The 20,307-nt window shown below is 41.5% G+C and overlaps 1 protein-coding gene across 1 annotated transcript in view; it reads left to right on the top strand.

Annotated features, from left to right (window-relative positions):
* The window catches only part of tlcd2 (TLC domain containing 2), a 42,278-nt gene extending 22,521 nt beyond the window's left edge, over positions 1-19,757 (top strand). Inside the window, exon 4 of the mRNA XM_060943988.1 lies at positions 14,775-19,757. Within this exon, the coding sequence (XP_060799971.1) occupies positions 14,775-15,158 (384 nt within the window). The 3' untranslated portion in view covers positions 15,159-19,757. The remainder of the gene's footprint in view (positions 1-14,774) is intronic.
* Positions 19,758-20,307: the final 550 nt, after the last annotated feature.

Genomic DNA, 20,307 nt, shown 5'->3' with positions numbered 1-20,307 from the left:
CGCATGCGTCCTACTTCTTCTATTGTTCTGGTGTCTCTGATGGGACCGTCTTACAGCGCATGTAGAGGTGTGGCATGTGTATTGCATCGTTTTCAGCAAGCGTTGCGTTGCCATATGTACCTGATATTTTACTGATCCGTTGCCCATGTGGACGCGATATTTTTTTTTAAAATAAAATCTCGTTGTCGTGTGGCTGTAGCCTCAGTTTTCAGGCGTTCTGAGGCTGGCAGACACATTGACTGACTGACCTGAATCTGCAATGCATTTGACACTTTAGGCATGAGACTGCTTCCTGGATATGCCTCAGACCAACTCCGTTTGTTTAATTTGTCTCTACAACTTCTTATTTTATTTATGAGAAGGTTGTCTGATGGCTTTGTCTGTGTTTCAGGGCCTGTAGGCTTGATGTGTCTTCCACACTGAAGTCGTTGTAGAGATGGCTGTCGTTGTTTGGTGTATTGGTGATTGACTCCACAGGGAGAATCTTCTAGAAACAAACCTAATAGATATGTATTTTTAGGCCAAGTTTACATTAGACCGTATCTGTCTCGTTTTCTTCGCGGATGCACTGTCCGTTTACATTAAACCGCCTGGAAACGCCGGGAAACGGGAATCCGCCAGCGTCCACGTATTCAATCTAGATCGTGTCTGGTCCGGTGCTGTGTAAACATTGAGGATATGCTGTGCTGAGCTCTAGCTGGCGTCGTCATTGGACAACGTCACTGTGACATCCACCTTCCTGATTCGCTGGTGTTGGTCATGTGACGCGACTGCTGAAAAACGGCGCGGACTTCCGCCTTGTATCACCTTTCATTAAAGAGTATAAAAGTATGAAAATACTGCAAATACTGATGCAAATACTGCCCATTGTGTAGTTATGATTGTCTTTAGGCTTGCCATCCTTCCACTTGCGAGTGGTAAGTGATATGCACTGAGAGCACACACACAGCGGCTCAGTCCCGAATCGTGGCTCGTGCACTTCACTCGCGCGCTCTGTGAGCTGCGCAGGGCCGGAGTGCGCACCCTCCAGAGGGCACTCGCTGTTCAGGGCGGAGTGATTTGGAGCGCAGGATGCCTGTGGAGCCGAGCGTATCCGTGTATTGGTGTTGCTGTGTGCACGCGAATCATGTATTGGTGTTGCTGTGTGCACACTAATCGTTTTAAAAACGTTAATCTGATGATCCGCTGATACGGTCTAATGTAAACCCCACCTTAATCAATCCTCTTGCTCTGTCCGTGTAGAAGACTACTCGTCGGAGCAATATTTCAAGATGGTACCACTTTATTGAATTTATTGATAAATGTCTATAACTGCCACAAAATTGATAAATGAAATATAATCCGATAGTGATTTCTGAAAACTCCAGTCCTGGTTTTGCTTTATTTTACTTCACTGACTTGCATCGGAAAGTAAAAGAGCTTTTACATACCAGGCAAATAATAAAACTTTCTGGATATATTCTTTTCCTTGAATTATTATTATTTGCACCCCTCTAGTACAAATGGAAACTCTTCTATACATCCTGAACATTGCACTGTAAAATACTGCTCCTGTGGTTTTAAACAATAAATATATTGTTTATTTTGTCGCAGAGGACCAGTAAGTGTGTGGCTATATGCCACACTAAGTCACTTTCTCAAGTGCCACTACTATGTGCTCAAGCTTGAAGGCGTTGAGCTTCTGTATGTGCGATCTATTTACTACAGTACAAGGCAAGTAAAGTTGAACAATACATTTTGTTAATTAAAGGTAATTAAAGGCGTTTTACACACCTTGATGTTCTGTTCCCGCCTCTGTTTGTTTGTCTGTTTCCAACGTAACTCAAAAGGTAGTGGACGGATTTTGAGGAAAGATGAGCAATGAGCCAAGGAACAATTGATTTGATTTTGATGCATATCCAGATATGTACAGGCAGTCGTCGACTTACGACTGCATTTGGTTACGACTGACCGGTCGTAAACCGATCTGGTCGTAAGTCGGCCTATGCTAAATGAACGTAAGTATATTGTGATGTGTAATGATATTGTAACCATCTTAGTCTTATTTTATCAACATTTTCTGATTTCATTACCTTGGCTCATTATTTGGTTTAAGTCAAACACTGCATACTACACTGCGTACAGTACAATTCGTTTAATATGTGCAAAACAAAAAATACGAAATACAGGTGTGAAAAATAGAAACCATTTTAGTTTGAAACATACCAAAATACAAATGTAAAACATAGCAAAATACAAAATTTAGTGACCGCTGGCATCACTGGTGCTTGGCTGTGGGTCGTCTACGTCGTCATCAGCTGTTGCAGCGCTCTGGCTGGCGGGAGCATTTTGCTCGTTTCATAAACCAGGAGCTGGGGCGGAAACTGTATGACGGAGTACGCGAGGGAGCGCGAGAGAGACTGCGCATGTGCCTGGAGCTGGGGCGGAAACTGTTGTACGTGGCGAGAGGCGCTGCCGGGAGCTGGGGCGGAAACTGTCGTACGCTCAGCTGGGAAACACTTGCCAGTCATAACCAGACGGTCGTAAAGTCGATCAGTCGTAAGTCGCATAGGTTGTAAGTCGACGACTACCTGTATATGGATCCAGGATTTTTTTTTTTCAAAAAAATTTTTTTTTTTATCTTCTCAACGTATCTCAAAAAGTAGTGAATGAAATTTGGTGTGCAGCTTTATTATCCTAGAGTCAAGTGATTTGATTTTTGATACTTATATGTGGCTTGGCGGAAGTATGAACTTCCAAGTACCCTTCTACTTTAAGAAGCTCTGTTTTCTCGATTAAGGTTAAGGTCCTATCTGTAGTATTATGATCTTTGGTCATTTTAGGAAGACTGGTAAGGGGACCATTGCTATAGTCAACCCTATTATAAACCATGTCCTGAACCAAACTTGGAAACAAGTTGGTATGTAAACACTAGTTGTATAAATCTGTGGTTGGTTGAAGAGAGCAACTGGACTTGCTTGAAGATTCTTGAAAAACATTTCGCCTCTCATCCTAAAGGCATGAGAGGTGAAATGTTTTCAAGAATCTTCAAGCAAATCCAGTTGCTCTCTTCAACCAACCACAGATTACTATGTACCTGGATGACTGAGATTCGTCACAGATAGTTGTATAAATATACTAAGTAACTTTAAAAACGCACAATGGAATTCAACACGATATCACTTTAGATCCATGCATATATTTGAAATTTATGATATTGTATGTAATGCACACACATCTTGAAACATCGATAAAGGACATTTATTGTCAAACTCAAGAATTAATTCACAATAAAAAAATTCAAAGTGACAGTTGGTCCATGTTCGGACCGTCATGCTGGAGATTCTGGGTCTGTGTCGTCCAGGGGTCTCAGCAGCAGTGACTGAGGGTGTCAGGAATCTGTCACGGAGGTGAGCTAGCCTGATGTGCTGATCCTGAACTGGCGTCGTGACTCGAGGCTGACCAGGGCGTGGACGATCCCTGGTGCTCCCTGTCTGTCTGTAACGCTGACTCAAACGGGAAATGGTCGAACGATGAACACCGACGTGCCGGGCGACCTCTGTCTGTGTACTTCCGGCACGCAACATCCCGATGGCCTGTTCACGTTGATTTTGGCTTAGGCGTGGCATCTTCAATAATGACAATTTTCCCATCATTTCCCCCGGGTATTTATAGGCAAGATTGTGTGTGTACAGTGTATGCAAAATTTGTTTGAAAATTAAAGCCTGTCCATGTCATTGACTACCCGAGTCATATTGTACGTTATTGAGTACAACTCCCTTAAATTCTGATTTGAGCACAGATTTGGAACTTATTCGGGCGGAACAAAGTTATTTTTCCATTGTGATATATTTCTTTTCTTCTTGAGATAAACTCAGCACGAATTCAGCAAGTTTTATCAATGTGCGTTTTTAAAGTTACTTAGTGTATTATATTTTATGGTGTCCACTTCTTTTGTTTTATGTGTATTTATACAGTATGTGTTTATTTATATATATATATATATATATATATATATATATATATAATTTTTTTTTTTTTTATATTGGAAGATTACAGTATGTATTTTACCACCAGGGCCAATTCCCTAATTCTTGATGTGTTTAAGATGTTAAACTCATTATTTTTAGTTATCACAATATACTGTACACACACTTTGATCTGAATCCATAATAATATGAAGATATCTGTCCTTCAGAACTCTAGATTTCTGATAGCACTCCAGAGATATAAAGCTTTGAGTCTTGGTATCCTTGATCCTTTCCTCCTTTTAAACAATAAAATTAATTCTGTTTTACGTGAAGGAATTTGTAGCTCATTCAGTTGTTTCATGACAGTGTGTCTATGGAACTTTAGTTGCTTAGTGAAATGGTGCTTGGTATCGTCTGCATAACTGTGAATAGAAACTTGGCTTTTTGTTTGTTTGGGTTTTTTTTGGTACAGGATTTGGCCTAGTGGGAACATATAGACATTAAACAGGAAGACCATAAGAATTGAGCTTCGGGGGACTCCACATGTCTGTGGTTATTTTGGGCCAAAGTAGCGTCTGCCTACTAAGTATGACTTTAAGTCAGCTGAGGTTCAGCATTGCTCATACCCACTTTTCCAGTCTAAGAATATTTTATGGTCAGCATTGGCTGAAACAGTGCTAAGATGTAGCTATATTAATGGCGATTTTATATATTTTTTTCTCAGTTGGTATTCAGACAAATTTATAGATTAAGAGTGGTCTTCATACTGTGAGGGGTGTCTTTAATTTCAGCAACTGCTAATCTGATGGAATTTTTTTTTCTTTTCAGTAATGTTGCTCATGGAAGATTTGAGTTAATGATATACAAGTCGTTATTTATTATGGAAACGTCCAGATTATTTTTAGGAGGAGATTAACAACTGTAGTTTTTTTTTTGGTTTGGTTTTCCATTAACTTTGTGAAAATGCACATTTTAAGAATAAAGTATTTTACAGATCCATTTCTAGTTAATTAAAGACATTTTAGGTAATCTGGTGATAGAATGTCAAGGCAGCATGTGTTCGATTTAATTCCAGCATTTTTGGTTGGTATCTTCCACATTCTTAGTGTGTATATATGATTACCACAATAGAATGGAAAATCCTTGCTATGGATGGAACTGTAGTTCTAACTTTAGATAGCTGCCATGGGTGATGAGATCCTGGAGAAGGTGCACGGTGATGCCTAGGAAGCATCAGCAGAGATATTTTAGAGTGGCATGCTTTTAAGTAAGGCCCATAAAAAGGAAACACTCCTTGCAGAGTGGCTTGTCACAGTCGGGGACATCCACTACAAAGACTACGTCTTTGTTTAGACAACAGAGGTAGCCATTTAGTGTAAATTGTATTGTATGGCCCACATTGGGCACAACCAGTGACTGTAAAAAACAAAACAAAACATGGACAGTGTGGCTCCACGCCCCTCTGTTCTACACATAGTCAAAATTCTTCTGCCATTTTGTTAAATCTGGAGCCAGAGTCTGTGCAGTAGAGACAGGAGTCAGTATCAGGTACATCTACTCATTTGGTAGGCCTGGCCCTTCTCCCAGTACCAAGGACCAACGTATCGCTAAGGCTGTCAATCACTTCATTCCCAAGTTTATCCATGGCTTCTTACAATATAGTAGAATAACCTTTTGAAAACTAATCCCTGGGGAAAATAAGAAATGTACAGACATCAGCACACACCTGTATGAATTGGACACTGTACACGGAAAGACAGGTTAAACAGAAAGGTGAGATGGAAAATGGACTGGTTTGTCATTAAAAAACATGTGAATGGGCAGTGCTACACATTATACAGTCATCCAGCAGTAACCCTACACCTGTGGTTGCTTCATTTTTTAGAGATGTTCCTGTTCGTTATAGTCATTGGGCACAACAAAGAATAGTCTGGAGGTTAACTTTCAAGGAATGCTGTAAGGTCAGTTGATTGTGTTATAGAATTAGGTGATACAACACTGGGCAGAAAAACCTGAATACAAGTGCATGGGAGTGATTCGTGGATCGTTAGATTGCAATCAGTCCATGCTTTGGTCCAAGGAGCCAAACCCACAGACCAAGCTTAGATGGCAAATCTTTCACTGGAACAAGAAGTCGGTTTGGTGGAGGAATTCACCAGAGTGTTGCATTCATGTGAGTGAAGTAGTGGAGTCCAAGGTTTTGCCGGCCATCCTGAGGCCACATGAACGACCCTGTGGCCTAGTTGCTTAATTCTGTTGAATGTAGGCAAAATCAGCACTAGAAACAGTTTTGTATGCAGCTCCAAGTATTAAACCTTATCACGTACTCAGTGTTACAGAAGCATTTTCAAATGGGTAACAATATAAATAAGCACACCAAGGATCTCCTGACTGTCATTCACTATCTTCCCACTGGCATGTCTACTCTCTCTCTCTCTCTCACCCTGATTATCTTCTGACTTCTCTGTTACACTGCTGTCCAACGACCTTTTTTTTTTTTTTTTTTTTTTTAAAACCTAAAGTTAGTGCATGATGGTGTTTTGATGTACTTAGGTGGCGTATGAGGTCACATTACATCATGGAAGATTACGTTATTGAGGATTATTTGTCCTCAGACTCAATCAGGTTTTGTTTGTTTTCAACTAAAAAAAAAAAAAAACTACAGTGATGCTTGAAAGTTTGTGAACCATTCAGAATTTTCTATATTTCTCCATAAATATGACCTAAAACATCATCAGATTTTCACCCAAGTCCTAAAAGTAGATAAAGAGAACCCAGTTAAACAAATGAGACAAAAATATTATACTTGGTCATTTATTTATTGAGGAAAATGATCCAATATTACATATCTGTGAGTGGCAAAAGTATGTGAACCTTTGCTTTCAGTATCTGGTGTGACCCCCTTGTGCAGCAATAACTGCAACTAAACGTTTCCGGTAACTGTAGATCAGCCCTGCACACCGGCCTGGAGGAATTTTAGCCCATTCCTCCGTACAGAACAGCTTCAACTCTGGGATGTTGGTGGGTTTCCTCACATGAACTGCTCGCTTCAGGTCCTTCCACATCATTTCCATTGGATTAAGGTCAGGACTTTGACTTGGCCATTCCAAAACATTAACTTTATTCTTCTTTAACCATTCTTTGGTAGAACGACTTGTGTGCTTAGGGTCGTTGTCTTGCTGCATGACCCACCTTCTCTTGAGACTCAGTTCATGGACAGATGTCCTGACATTTTCCTTTAGAATTTGCTGGTATAATTCAGAATTCATTGTTCCATCAATGATGGCAAGCTGTCCTGGCCCAGATGCAGCAAAACAGGCCCAGAACATGATACTACCACCACCACGTTTCACAGATGGGATAAGGTTCTTATGCTGGAAAGCAGTGTTTTCCTTTCTCCAAACATAACACTTCTCATTTAAACCAAAAAGTTCTATTTTGGTCTCATCCCTCCACAAAACATTTTTCCAATAGCCTTCTGGCTTGTCCACGTGACCTTGAACAAACTGCAGATGAGAAGCAATGCTCTTTTTGGAGAGCAGTGGCTTTCTCCTTGCAACCCTGCCATGCACACCATTGTTGTTCAGTGTTCTCCTGATGGTAGACTCATGAACATTAACATTAGCCAATGTGAGAGAGGCCTTCAGTTGCTTAGAAGTTACCCTGGGGTCCTTTGTGACCTCGCCGACTATTACACGCCTTGCTCTTGGAGTGATCTTTGTTGGTCAACTACTCCTGGGGAGGGTAACAATGGTCCTGAATTTCCTCCATTTGTACACAATCTGTCTGACTGTGCATTGGTGGAGTCCAAACTCTTTAGAGATGGTTTTGTAATTTTTTCCAGCCTGATGAGCATCAACAACGCTTTTTCTGAGGTCCTCAGAAATCTCCTTTGTTCGTGCCATGAGACACTTCCACAAATGTGTTGTGAAGATCAGACTTTGATAGATCCCTGTTCTTTAAATAAAACAGGGTGCCCACTCACACCTGATTTGTCATCCCATTGATTGAAAACACCGGACTCTAATTTCACCTTCAAATTAACTGCTAATCTTTGACGTTCACAGTTTTGCTACTCATATATATAATATTGGATCATTATCCTCAATAAATAAATGACCAAGTATAATATTTTTGTCTCATTTGTTTAACTGGGTTCTCTTTACTTTTAGGACTTGTGTGAAAATCTGATGATGTTTTAGGTCATATTTATGCAGAAATATAGAAAATTCTAAAGGGTTCACAAACTTTCAAGTACCACTGTACCTACTACAGATTTAAGAAACTGATATGCAAACCAGGTTATCGCACCCATGTACCAGGGTACGGAAGTGGCGCATATAGGGTTGGGCCCTGTGCAACTGCAGGCTGTGTGCGCCTCTATTTCAACTCTTGAAGTTGTAGACTTTCCCATACTTTATGCCAGATGCATAATATAGATCACACCAGTGTTCAGGCTTATCTGTTGTCAGCAACCCTGCTTTTCCTAGGTAAGGGCGGAAGTTATATGCGGTATTCATTATTGCCCCATAAAAGGATCATCATAAAATCAGTGGTTACTTTTTTTTTTCCCCACTTGAGACGCACCTTACTCAGTTTACACAAGGTCTGTTACAGCTTCTTTGTTTTTCACTTTTAGTGGCCATGTGTTGTCCAGCTGTTTGTATAACAACCCAGTTATGGCCCTAATTACCCAAGTCCAAGGTTTGGATGATGGTAGTTTTTCACCTCTCAGAAGGAGTTCAAGAAAGATAACGAAAGATAACGCTTCTAAGGGTCTTGTAGTAGAACAGTGCTTTGTTTGGTGAGTAATGGTTTAGGAAGGGTTATGTACATAGCGTGGTAGGTGTTGTGCAAGAGTGTTTGATGAAGGGATGATCGATTGATTAATAGTTTGCTCCTCCCATTAATGTACAGAGTCAACGGACTTCATTTTACAATCAAATAGGTATTCAGTCCCCAGTGAAACCTGTGAGGGAAAGAGTTTGAGTTTCGAAGGACTGAGAGAAATTTGTTTAACGATTACACTTTCCAGTATTGTGGGTTTTTCTTTGAAACAAATTCATACTTTCTTATGACTAAATCATTTTACCTCTAAGGGTCATATGAATGTAAACAATGCATTTGGTGCACAGGTTTGAAATGGAGTCTTTCATTTAACTTTTTACAAGCAAGATGGCAGGCGGCACGGTGGTGTAGTGGTTAGCGCTGTCGCCTCACAGCAAGAAGGTCCGGGTTCGAGCCCCGTCGCCGATGAGGGCCTTTCTGTGCAGAGTTTGCATGTTCTCCCCGTGTCCGCATGGGTTTCCTCCGGGTGCTCCGGTTTCCCCCACAGTCCAAAGACATGCAGGTTAGGTTAACTGGTGCCTCTAAATTGACCGTAGGTGTGAATGTGAGTGTGAATGGTTGTCTGTATGTGTCTATGTGTCAGCCCTGTGATGACCTGGCGACTTGTCCAGGGTGTACCCCGCCTTTCGCCCGTAGTCAGCTGGGATGGGCTCCAGCTTGCCCGCGACCCTGTAGAACAGGATAAAGCGGCTAGAGATAATGAGATGAGATGAGACAAGCAAGATGGTGTTTGTACTTAAAACAAAACCATGTCGTGCTTGGTTGTAACCACACAGATGCCACTGGTTGAAGAAGAGAGCCTCATACTGTCTGTGAGCACTGTCCCAGTTTGTGCAGCGTTAGCAGCCACTGTTTGCTTGTCAGTGTGAATGTCGTTGTGACATTGTTGAACCTCGGCCACAGCTGTGTTGTGTGTTAGTTTGGACAGGCTCATGTGAGGTGGTTACAGCTTCTTGGACTGGGTTGGGAAACCTCAGCTATAATAGTCTCCTTCCATAGCGCTTATGTCCGTGTGTGTTCTAGGCTTAGATAGGTCTGCTGGCTGTCTGGTTAAAGACGGGCTGATTTGACTATAAGCAGTCATGTATGTCTAAAGTTGACAAAAACCAGCTGAGGTGTGTATATCTTAATAAAATGTAAGGCATTCTTATTTCTTGTGTCACAGTTAAACATGCAGGTCGTCGTTAAGCCAGAGAATTGATATAAAGTCCTACTTTCACAATAAAGGACTCAACACCACCTAGTGGGGGGTTTTTGTACATGGAAAAAAAAAGAAAACGTTGCATGGGTCAAGTGCAAAATTAATCACTCCAAGTGATTAGTCAGTTACAATAAAGGTACTAATTAATTGCTGTGGCATATTTTTCAGAATATTCTGTTTCCAATTTTTTTAGATTTATAATTTGTTGTAGTAGTAGTAGTAGTAATAATACGGCGGCATGGTGGTGCAGTGGTTAACACTGCACCTCACAGCAAACAGATTCTGGATTTGGACCAGCCAGTCGACTGGGGCCTTTTTTTTGGACATGGGTTTTGCACGATGTTCTCATATCTGCATGGGTTTCCTCCAGGTGCTCTGGTTTCATCCCACAGTCCAAAGACGTGGATTAGGTCAACTGGCTACTCTAAATTGTCCATAGTGTGAGCATGAATACTTGTCTATCTCTGTGTTAGTTCTGCGATAGACTGGCATCCTGTCCATGGAGTACCTCACCTCTCGCCCAATGTCAGCTGGGATTGGCTCCAACACCGTACCCATGACCCACAATGGATAAGTGGCATAAATGATGGAATAATGATAAATTTGATCATTTTTGAGACTATCCAATTAACATATTTGAATGCCAGAGTAAATATAAAGCCTCAAATTGGGCATTTTGTGAAATTTTGTTCTTATAAAATTTATGAACACTGTTTTCCTACAAGAAGCCCCAGTAATGGCTTTAAATCATTTAGTAATGAAATTCGCTAATAGATTTAATATGTATAAATAGTATTTACACCTCTGAGACGGTTGTTCAAGGGTTATTAGCTTCCTAAAAGGTTTCTACAAGGAACCTCTCAACTAGATTTGCAGTGGGGCAAAAAAGTATTTAGTCAGCCACCAATTGTGCAAGTTCTCCAACTTAAGATGAGAGAGGCCTGTAATTTTCATCATAGGTACACTTCAACTATGAGAGACAGAATGGGGGGAAAGAACCCAGGAAATCACATTGTAGGATTTTTAATGAATTAATTGGTAAATTCCTCTGTAAAATAAAGTATTTGGTCACCTACAAACAAGCAAGATTTCTGGCTCTCACAGACCTGTAACTTCTTCTTTAAGAGGCTCCTCTGTCCTCCACTCGTTACCTGTATTAATGGCACCTGTTTAAACTCGTTATCAGTATAAAAGACACCTGTCCACAACCTCAGTCACACTCCAAACTTCACTATGGCTAAGACCAAAGAGCTGTCAAAGGACACCAGAAACAAAATTGTAGACCTGCACCAGGCTGGGGAGACTGAATCTGCAATAGGTAAGCAGCTTGGTGTGAAGAAATCAACTGTGGGAGCAATTATTAGAAAATGGAAGACATACAAGACCACTGATGATCTCCCTCGATCTGGGGCTCCACGCAAGATCTCACCCCATGGGGTCAAAATGATCACAAGAACGGTGAGCAAAAATCCCAGAACCACACGGGGGGACCTAGTGAATGACCTGCAGAGAGCTGGGACCAAAGTAACAAAGGCTACCATCAGTAACACACTACGCCGCCAGGGACTCAAATCCTGCAGTGCCAGACGTGTCCCCCTGCTTAAGCCAGTACATGTCCAGGCCCGTCTGAAGTTTGCTAGAGAGCATTTGGATGATCCAGAAGAGGATTGGGAGAATGTCATATGGTCAGATTAAACCAAAATAGAACTTTTTGGTAAAAACTCAACTTGTCATGTTTGGAGGAGAAAGAATGCTGAGTTGCATCCAAAGAATACCATACCTGCTGTGAAGCATGGGGGTGGAAACATCATGCTTTGGGGCTGTTTTTCTGCAAAGGGACCAGGACGACTGATCCGTGTAAAGGAAAGAATGAATGGGGCCATGTATCGTGAGATTTTGAGTGAAAACCTCCTTCCATCAGCAAGGGCATTGAAGATGAAACGTGGCTGGGTCTTTCAGCATGACAGTGATCCCAAACACACCGCCCGGGCAACGAAGGAGTGGCTTCGTAAGAAGCATTTCAAGGTCCTGGAGTGGCCTAGCCAGTCTCCAGATCTCAACCCCATAGAAAATCTTTGGAGGGAGTTGAAAGTCCGTGTTGCCCAGCAACAGCCCCAAAACATCACTGCTCTAGAGGAGATCTGCATGGAGGAATGGGCCAAAATACCAGCAACAGTGTGTGAAAACCTTGTGAAGACTTACAGAAAACGTTTGACCTCTGTCATTGCCAACAAAGGGTATATAACAAAGTATTGAGATGAACTTTTGTTATTGACCAAATACTTATTTTCCACCATAATTTGCAAATAAATTCTTTAAAAATCAGATGATGTGATTTTCTGGATTTTTTTTTTCTCATTCTGTCTCTCATAGTTGAAGTGTACCTATGATGAAAATTACAGGCCTCTCTCATCTTTTTAAGTGGGAGAACTTGCACAATTGGTGACTGACTAAATACTTTTTTGCCCCACTGTATCTTTAGAAAATAAATTTAAGCGAAAACTCTGATTTGGATAAAGGATCTGATTTGACCAGTCCCTGACTAATAAATCCTGATTAGGATTAGTGCCATTCGCTGTGATCACAGTAGGACATCTCTCTGCTGATGACGGGTCAATTGTGCCTTTGTGCTCGTAATCTCAGCTGCTCATCATGATGAGATCACACACACAGCAACGTGATGTAAAGCTTGGCCACTTGTTTAGATATTATTTTACACTGAATGATATGCCAGCTTTAGAAACCGAAAAGATGATTTCTGAGCCTTGTGGCGAACTTTACATCGACATCACATTGGCATATGAAGCTGTAGCTTCTTTTTTGTTAATGCATGTATTCAAACTCATTATTGTTTTTTTAAATATTTATATGTGAACATGTTAAGAACTTGCAAGGTAACGTCTCACAGGAAAAGAATAAGTACAGTTGCAATTCAGGGTTCTTTGTTGTTTTTATAACATTTGTAAGTACGTACAGCAACAGGCACTTCACATACTGCATTAAACAGGTTTATTCATGGACCTCTGACTAATCTTTTGAGTTATGTGTTTACACATTTCACTTAGACTATGTTTTCAATTTGTCCATCCACATGACGCACTAATGGATAGATAGACCAGTATGCCAGTGCCGTAACGCTCCTATACACTTCCACAAACTTTTACATGACCTCATCTCTCCATTATATACACTCACCCCCATTACATTTCATTACATTACAGGCATTTAGTAGCAGACGTTCTTATCCAGAGCGACATACAACATACCCAGAGCAGTTGGGGGTTAGGTACCTTGCCTAAGGGCACTTCAACCATTCCTGCTGGTTCAGGGAATTAAACCGGCAACCTTTTGGTCCCAAAGCTGCTTCTCTAACCATTAATCCATGGCTTCCCCATGAGTTTATTCATTATTCATATTGGTTGTGGAATGATAAAGACATCAGAATGAACCACCTACAGACAGGGAATTCAAATAAGTCAGGTGGTGTTTACATTAGACCGTATCAGCGGATCATCAGATTAACGTTTTTAAAACGATTCGCGTGCACACAGCAACGCCAATACACGATTAGCGTGCACACAGCAACGCCAATACACGGATACGCTAATCACATGACCAATTAGACGGCACGTAAGTTGAAATGTGTAAATGTGTAAATTCCTCCTCAGCGGCTCGGCTCCGCAGGCATCCTGCACTCCAAATCACTCCGCCCTGAACAGCGAGTGCTCTCTGGAGGGTGCGCACTCCGGCCCTGCGCAGCTCACAGAGCGCATGAGTGAAGCGCACGAGCAGTGATTCGAGACTGAGCCGCTGTGTGTGTGATCCCAGTGCATATCGGGCATGCGCAAGTCACTCACCACTTGCAAGTGGAAGGATGGCAACCCTAAAGACAATCATAACTACACAATGGGCAGTATTTGCATCAGTATTTGCAGTATTTTCATACTTTTATACTCTTTAACCCTTTGGTGACTGACCCCTTGAAAATGGTTCCTCCAGGAACGATGACGTTTCAGTTGTCAAGACAACGGAAAAACTAAAATACAAAAACAGAAAGATACGTCACAATGCTCTTGTGCACAAAACAAAATGCTCTTGTATTTTAGTTTTTCCGTTGTCTTGACAACTGAAACGTCATCGTTCCTGGAGGAACCATTTTCAAGGGGTCAGTCACCAAAGGGAAAGGTGATACAAGGCGGAAGTCCACGCTGTTTTTCAGCAGTCGCGTCACATGACCAACGCCAGCGAATCAGGAAGGTGGATGTCACAGTGACGTTGTCCAATGACGACGTCAGCTAGAGCTCAGCACAGCGTATCCGCGTATCCTCAATGTTTACACAGCACCGGACCAGACACGAACTGGGTTGAATACGTGGGCCCTGGCGGATTCCCGTTTCCCGGCGTTTTAATGTGAACGGACAGTGCATCCGCGAAGAAAACGAGACAGATACGGTCTAATGTAAACTTGGCCTTAGTCTTGTTGTTATTACTGCCGCGATCATTAATGTTGTGGTTACACTTTTTGATATACTACATTTTGAAACGTAAGCTTGTAATGTGCCTTTCAGTATATTAAAGCAAACTGGAGAACGCATTGTTTTGGGGTAAATTTAAGCAAAATTACTTTTTAAAATTGATCAGATTTCAATTCAATAAGAAATTGTTTTTTAAACTAATTATGTAATATCAGTATTTAAAAAAAAAACTGTATATTGATAAAATTTACAACTGATACAATGTGTAACTATAATATTTTTAACCATGTGTTTTTACAGGTGATCACCTGCTTTGGGCTGTCAGTGCTGACGTGTCGCTATGTGGGCTTTGCAGTTGTGGCCTTGCTTGTGGAGATCAACTCCATCTTTCTGCACCTGAGGCAGATGTTGCGGATGGCCAGTATTGCCAAGAGCACAGTGTACCGCGTAAACAGCATGATTAACCTGGGCACATACGTGGTGTTCCGCATTAACACCCTGGCATGGATGACGCGCTGGTTGGTGTTAAACCGCGATAACGTTCCCCTTTTCAGTTACACAGTGGGCAGTGTGGGTATGGCCATCATGACCCTCATGAACATTGTTCTGTTCTGCCGGTTGCTCCGTACTGATTTCCTCACGTCCACCCGTGAGAAAGAAGTCAAGAAAGACAAGGACATGTAATGGGAGCAGGAAAGCACTCTTGTCTATGTTTGAACTATACTAACTTCACCAAGAGCCTCACGTTCCACACCCTGTCGACGCCGGCATCTGATGACTGGTTATTCTGTTTTATACCAGACCGCTGATCAAATTCGTCTGTAAACTTTTTTTTTTATTATTATTATTTTTTTTAGAAGTGTAATTAGCTAAGAGAATCACACTGAAAACTTGTCACAAGCTTATGATAAAAGATCTAATAAATTGATGCAACGAATGAATACTTAAGCATTTAAGTGTTGGAATTAATGGTGTCTGTCTGATGGCAGGAATGCATTATGTTCTGTCTGTAAATAATGCTTTAGTTAAAAGAAAATTCTGGGATTTTTTTTTTTTTTTTTTAAACCTGGGCCCTGTTTCCCCATCTCCTTGGGTGCAAGTATTTACAAGGGACAAAAACGATTGAAATCGGTCCAGTATTGAGTTAGAACGCTATAACCGGCGACCGCAAAACAGCTGTACGATGTAATCCTACGGCGCAATCATCCACGTCAAAATAAACTTGTTTTCACCACTGACAGACTCATAATGTCATTCCTACAGACATACACCTGTCTGTTTACCTCAATAAGAACTGTAGAAAATGCCTGTTTGTTTTTCTACACTCGTTATTTTACTTTTTTTCTTCTTCCAGTCTCTGACACAGCACTTCATTCAGCGTCTGTGGTTGATTATTACACAGGGTCTGTTTTCTGATGTCTACAAAAGAGATCCTTTCCATGTTAGACACTCATCCATATTGTTGTAATCAGCTAAATATTTGGTATTCCTTTGGGAATGGACTTCTTCACAAATTCTGCATGATTCCTCCTTTTGTGAAAGTTTTGTTTTCGCATTCTAACTCAATACTGGAACAATTTCAATCATTTGTGTCTCTAGTAAATATTTAGACCCGAAGAGATGGGAGAACTAGGGCCCAGGTTAAAAAATCTTTCAACCTTTAAAGCTGAATTAAACTATACCACTGTAAACTTACTGTTAAATACATTTAATAACCATAAACCTAAAACTATAATTACACTAATACATACAGAAACTAACAAAATACATGTATAATCCTATACATATGCCTTGCAGAGGCCTCATGAAGGTTTGCTTAGCCTTTTTAATACCTACCTCTGCTATCTCATAATCATGTAGCAGTTAAAGAGTTAATCTTCTCTTCGCTCCATCTGCGTTCCGTAGGCGCTAAAGAAGGCCTTGGAATTCTTGAAGACGTTTCAGCTCTCATCCGAAAGGCTTCTTCAGTTCTGTCTGACTAGTGAGGAGTTCCAGGTATTTATCCTCTAGTGGACCAAAAGCAACCCTAAGGTGGGTCATTGAGCCTCTCCGTCATCCTGTAGGTGTTGGGGTTACTGGAGGCTGGGTGTGAATGGTGATCACCCTAACGACTTGAGGCTGCTAACACCGTTCACACCCAGCCTCCGGTAACCCTAACACCTACAGGATGACGGAGAGGCTCAACGACCCATGTGACCTCAACGACTCTCCTTAGGGTTGCTTTCGGTCCCTTATGCCGCTTTTCCACTACCAACGCGGCTGAGTTGGGCTGAGTCGAGCTGAGTGGGGCTGTTGGCGTTGCATTTCGACTACAACCGCGCTGAACCGTGCTGGCTGGAAGTGGGTGGACACGTTGGGTGGAGTTAGCGAAAGTGGGTGGACGTCACGTGATGATGTTAGGCGGCGCAAACAGTGACATCAATGACCTTTTAAGCGGTAGTCTCACGACCCGGACAGCAAACAATAAACATGGAGTCATTAGTGTTGCTGGTCTTGGTGCTGTGGCTTGTTGTCACCGACAACGCCAACAGATACTGGCAAGAGCGTATAGATGAGGCGAGGCGCATAAGGCTTCAGAAATTCTCGTAATTCTTCTTCTTCCGGGTTTATGGTGTTTACAGATCCCAGCGTGCTCGCGGGGCGTGTGTGGGCATGTGAGGACACTCCTCCTCACCAATCAGTGCACAGGGGAGTGTCTGCTCATGCCCCTAGCCCCACTCGGCTCGGTTTGGCTCGCTTCAGCCCTACTCCAAAACGGTGCGAGTTTTGGGTGCTGAGTAAGGCTGAAGCGAGCTGAGTCGCGCCGCTCTGAGGTAGTCGAAACGCGAGCCGTGTCGGGCTGAAGTGAGCTGAAAAAGGGTAGTGGAAAAGGGCCATTAGAGAATAAATACCTGGAACTCCCTACTAGTCAGACAGAACTGAAGAAGCCTTTCGGATGAGAGCTGAAACGTCTTCAGGAATTTCAAGCAAGTCCAAGTTGTCGTCTTTAGCACCTACGGTTCGCTATGACCTGGATGACCGAGAACCTTCACAGACGTATCCATCTGTGTTCAGTACCTGTGAGCAGTTCTGGCAGAGTGACGCAATTGTGCCTGTTTGCCTACATAATGCTGACCAGAGGGGGTAAAAAAGGAGCTGAATAATGTTTGTAAAAATGCTTTAGGTCAGGCTTGGCTGTTTAACTATGATTGGAGGACTGCTCTGAAAATGTCCTCGGTCTCAGTTTGATACAGGACCAACACCTCAATGCTGGACTTAAGTCCTCTCCGCCTCTTCCACACAGCACTGACATCAGTGCGAGAAGTCTGATGTCTGATCAATTTCACACTTTGGTAGACTGTTAACTGTCACTATGACCTCATGGTAGCTGTACCTGAAGGTGCTCAGTGTATTTAGAGGAAGCTGTTAAAACTGGATGATTATTGCAAAATGTGTGAACTTTTTAATTACGTTTTGTATGTTTGTTTCTTGTATGGACATATTTTGTATATATATATTTTATTATTTTTACTCATCATACTAAAATGGATTTTGTTGTGGAAAAATGTTGGTCACAGAGGACAGTATTGGATAGTGTCTTTATTTTTAATATTGTGAAATTTACAGCAGTCTCCAGTGAACAGTCCGGGTCTTTTTTTTTTTTTTATTCCTATTTTGACCTTTTACAGTGTGGTGTTTGCGCTTAACTCTAACCAGATGTTTAATAGGTAGTGTGTAGAGTTCCTGTTTTTATCAGGGTTATCAGGAAGTTGCATATCTTAACTATGTAGCACATTTAATAACCATTTAGCATACCAGCATGCCACTCTTCAAAATGAATGATTTCAATTAAAATTACACTAAAAACTGTATTCATGGATATTTACCTCCTAGCCAAGATCGACTCCAAATGCAAAATAATGAAAGGCTCTCAAAATTGCATTCAGCTGGTTAGTTGGGGTGGATAAAGTCATTTAAAGTTAAAATGTAAAATTCGTAGGAAGAAATTTCAATAATAAAAGTGAGCTCATAATTATTATAAATGAATGAACGCCATTAAAAGATGCTTAATATGCCACAATAAATTAGTGTTGTTATCTTGAGGCTGAGTGTAACCAAGCTTTGAGATTCGAGCTTCGGATTGTGTTGCTATGAAAGATAAGATTATTTTAGCAGGTAGTGGTAACACACTTTCATTTCATGAAATTAGTAAAGTAGTAATGTTTTTACTGAATTCTATAGTGCTGGAGTGCTGTGTAATGCAGTGAAAATATACTGTGGTGATATTGTGAAGGAACTTTTAAAGTGCATATTCTGGACCAGTTTTTGTTTTTAATATGAAAGTATGTCCCTTTACACACTCATCCAGAAGGGTAATTTTGCACAAGGCCATCTGTCTACAGCAGAAAAAAATAAAATAAAACGCGTCTGGAAAAATCCCAAGGGAGTCTGGAGCCAGATTCGTGACGTTACCTGCGGAAGCGCCAGCAGGCTGCGTGAGCTTTGCACGGTTTCAGTGCACAGCCTGTGTAGACCAAGCGCTCCCATTTCTCTCTCATTGTCCGGTCTTTTGGGAAACGATGAGTACTAATCCCATCAAGATTGGTGTTGCTACACCCTCCTACAATACATCTGTTAACCGTTTTAATAATTACGTGATAACGTTGAGGAAATTTGCAGAAAACCACCAGGTCGTTTTCTCATAAACAAACCGGCGCTGACGTAGGATTCAGAGGGAGGCGTCCCGCACGCGATGTTACGAAAATCAATGTTTGTCAGGAAATCCAAATGCCAAGTTTATTCAGAGGCGGACCAACTCACCTCAAATGGCTTGATTTCAACAGAATTTTTCTGGTATTGCGCAAGGTAAAAAAATTGCGCAAAATGTGACAGATATTTGACCAAAGTTTAATATAAAATAAGAGAATAGGAGTACATTGATCTTGCTCCTGAATTTACCCGTGATATGCACTTTAAGTAGCACATCGTCACAGTTTCCAAAGCCATAGATGATGTCAAAGTGGTTTACTTGTGTAAGTGATTAGAAAACCATAATGCTTTCATTAGCATATCACCATTCAACACTACTGCATGTGCTGTCGAGAGAAAAGGACAAGCTGAATGTGGTGCTGTTGTCCTGACCCTCTCTATAAGTCTTACAATTAATGATTGTGTTTAAATTGCACATAACACAATTATATTTTTGTTTGTATAAATAGATGTTTTATAATTAATACAATTGCAATTTATATATATTTTGTATTTTACTGATATGTGGAAAATAAAACAGTACCCCTTGCCGTAGAGCTGGTCTTTTTGGATTGTGAAAGTAGGTAAAAATCCAACTGTCCAAAATTTGTCAGGCATTTATAGAGACAGATGTAAAGAAATTCTGCAAAGTGAGAATGTGATATTCATCCATTATCTGTAACCGCTTATCCTGTGCAGGGTCGTAGGCAAGCTGGAGCCTATCCCAGCTGACTATGGGTGAGAGGCGGGGTACACCCTGGACAAGTCACCAGGTCATCACAGGGCTGACACATAGAAACAAACAACCATTCACACTCACATTCACACCTACGGTCAATTTCAATTCAAAGTTCTTCCCACGCCATGTGGCACATAGGGCGGCGCCGATCTCCGTAGCCCTCAGCCTCTCACCTATTACATAGCTAGGGTCACAGTGGGGGGCTAGTCCTCTGGTAACCGCAAGAGTTTGATTCCCCACTCGCATCTGTATTGCAGCGTGCCTTGCCAGACGGCAGTAGGTACCATTTTTATGATGGTCTTTGGCATGACCCGACTGTGAATAGAACTCGCGATCTCCTGATCGAGAGGTGGAGCTGGCCTAACC

The sequence above is a fragment of the Neoarius graeffei genome, chromosome 17, assembly GCF_027579695.1.
Source record: "Neoarius graeffei isolate fNeoGra1 chromosome 17, fNeoGra1.pri, whole genome shotgun sequence".
Taxonomy (NCBI): domain Eukaryota; kingdom Metazoa; phylum Chordata; class Actinopteri; order Siluriformes; family Ariidae; genus Neoarius; species Neoarius graeffei.
Note: the sequence above shows the minus strand (reverse complement) of the source record. Positions and strands in the feature narration are given on the sequence as shown.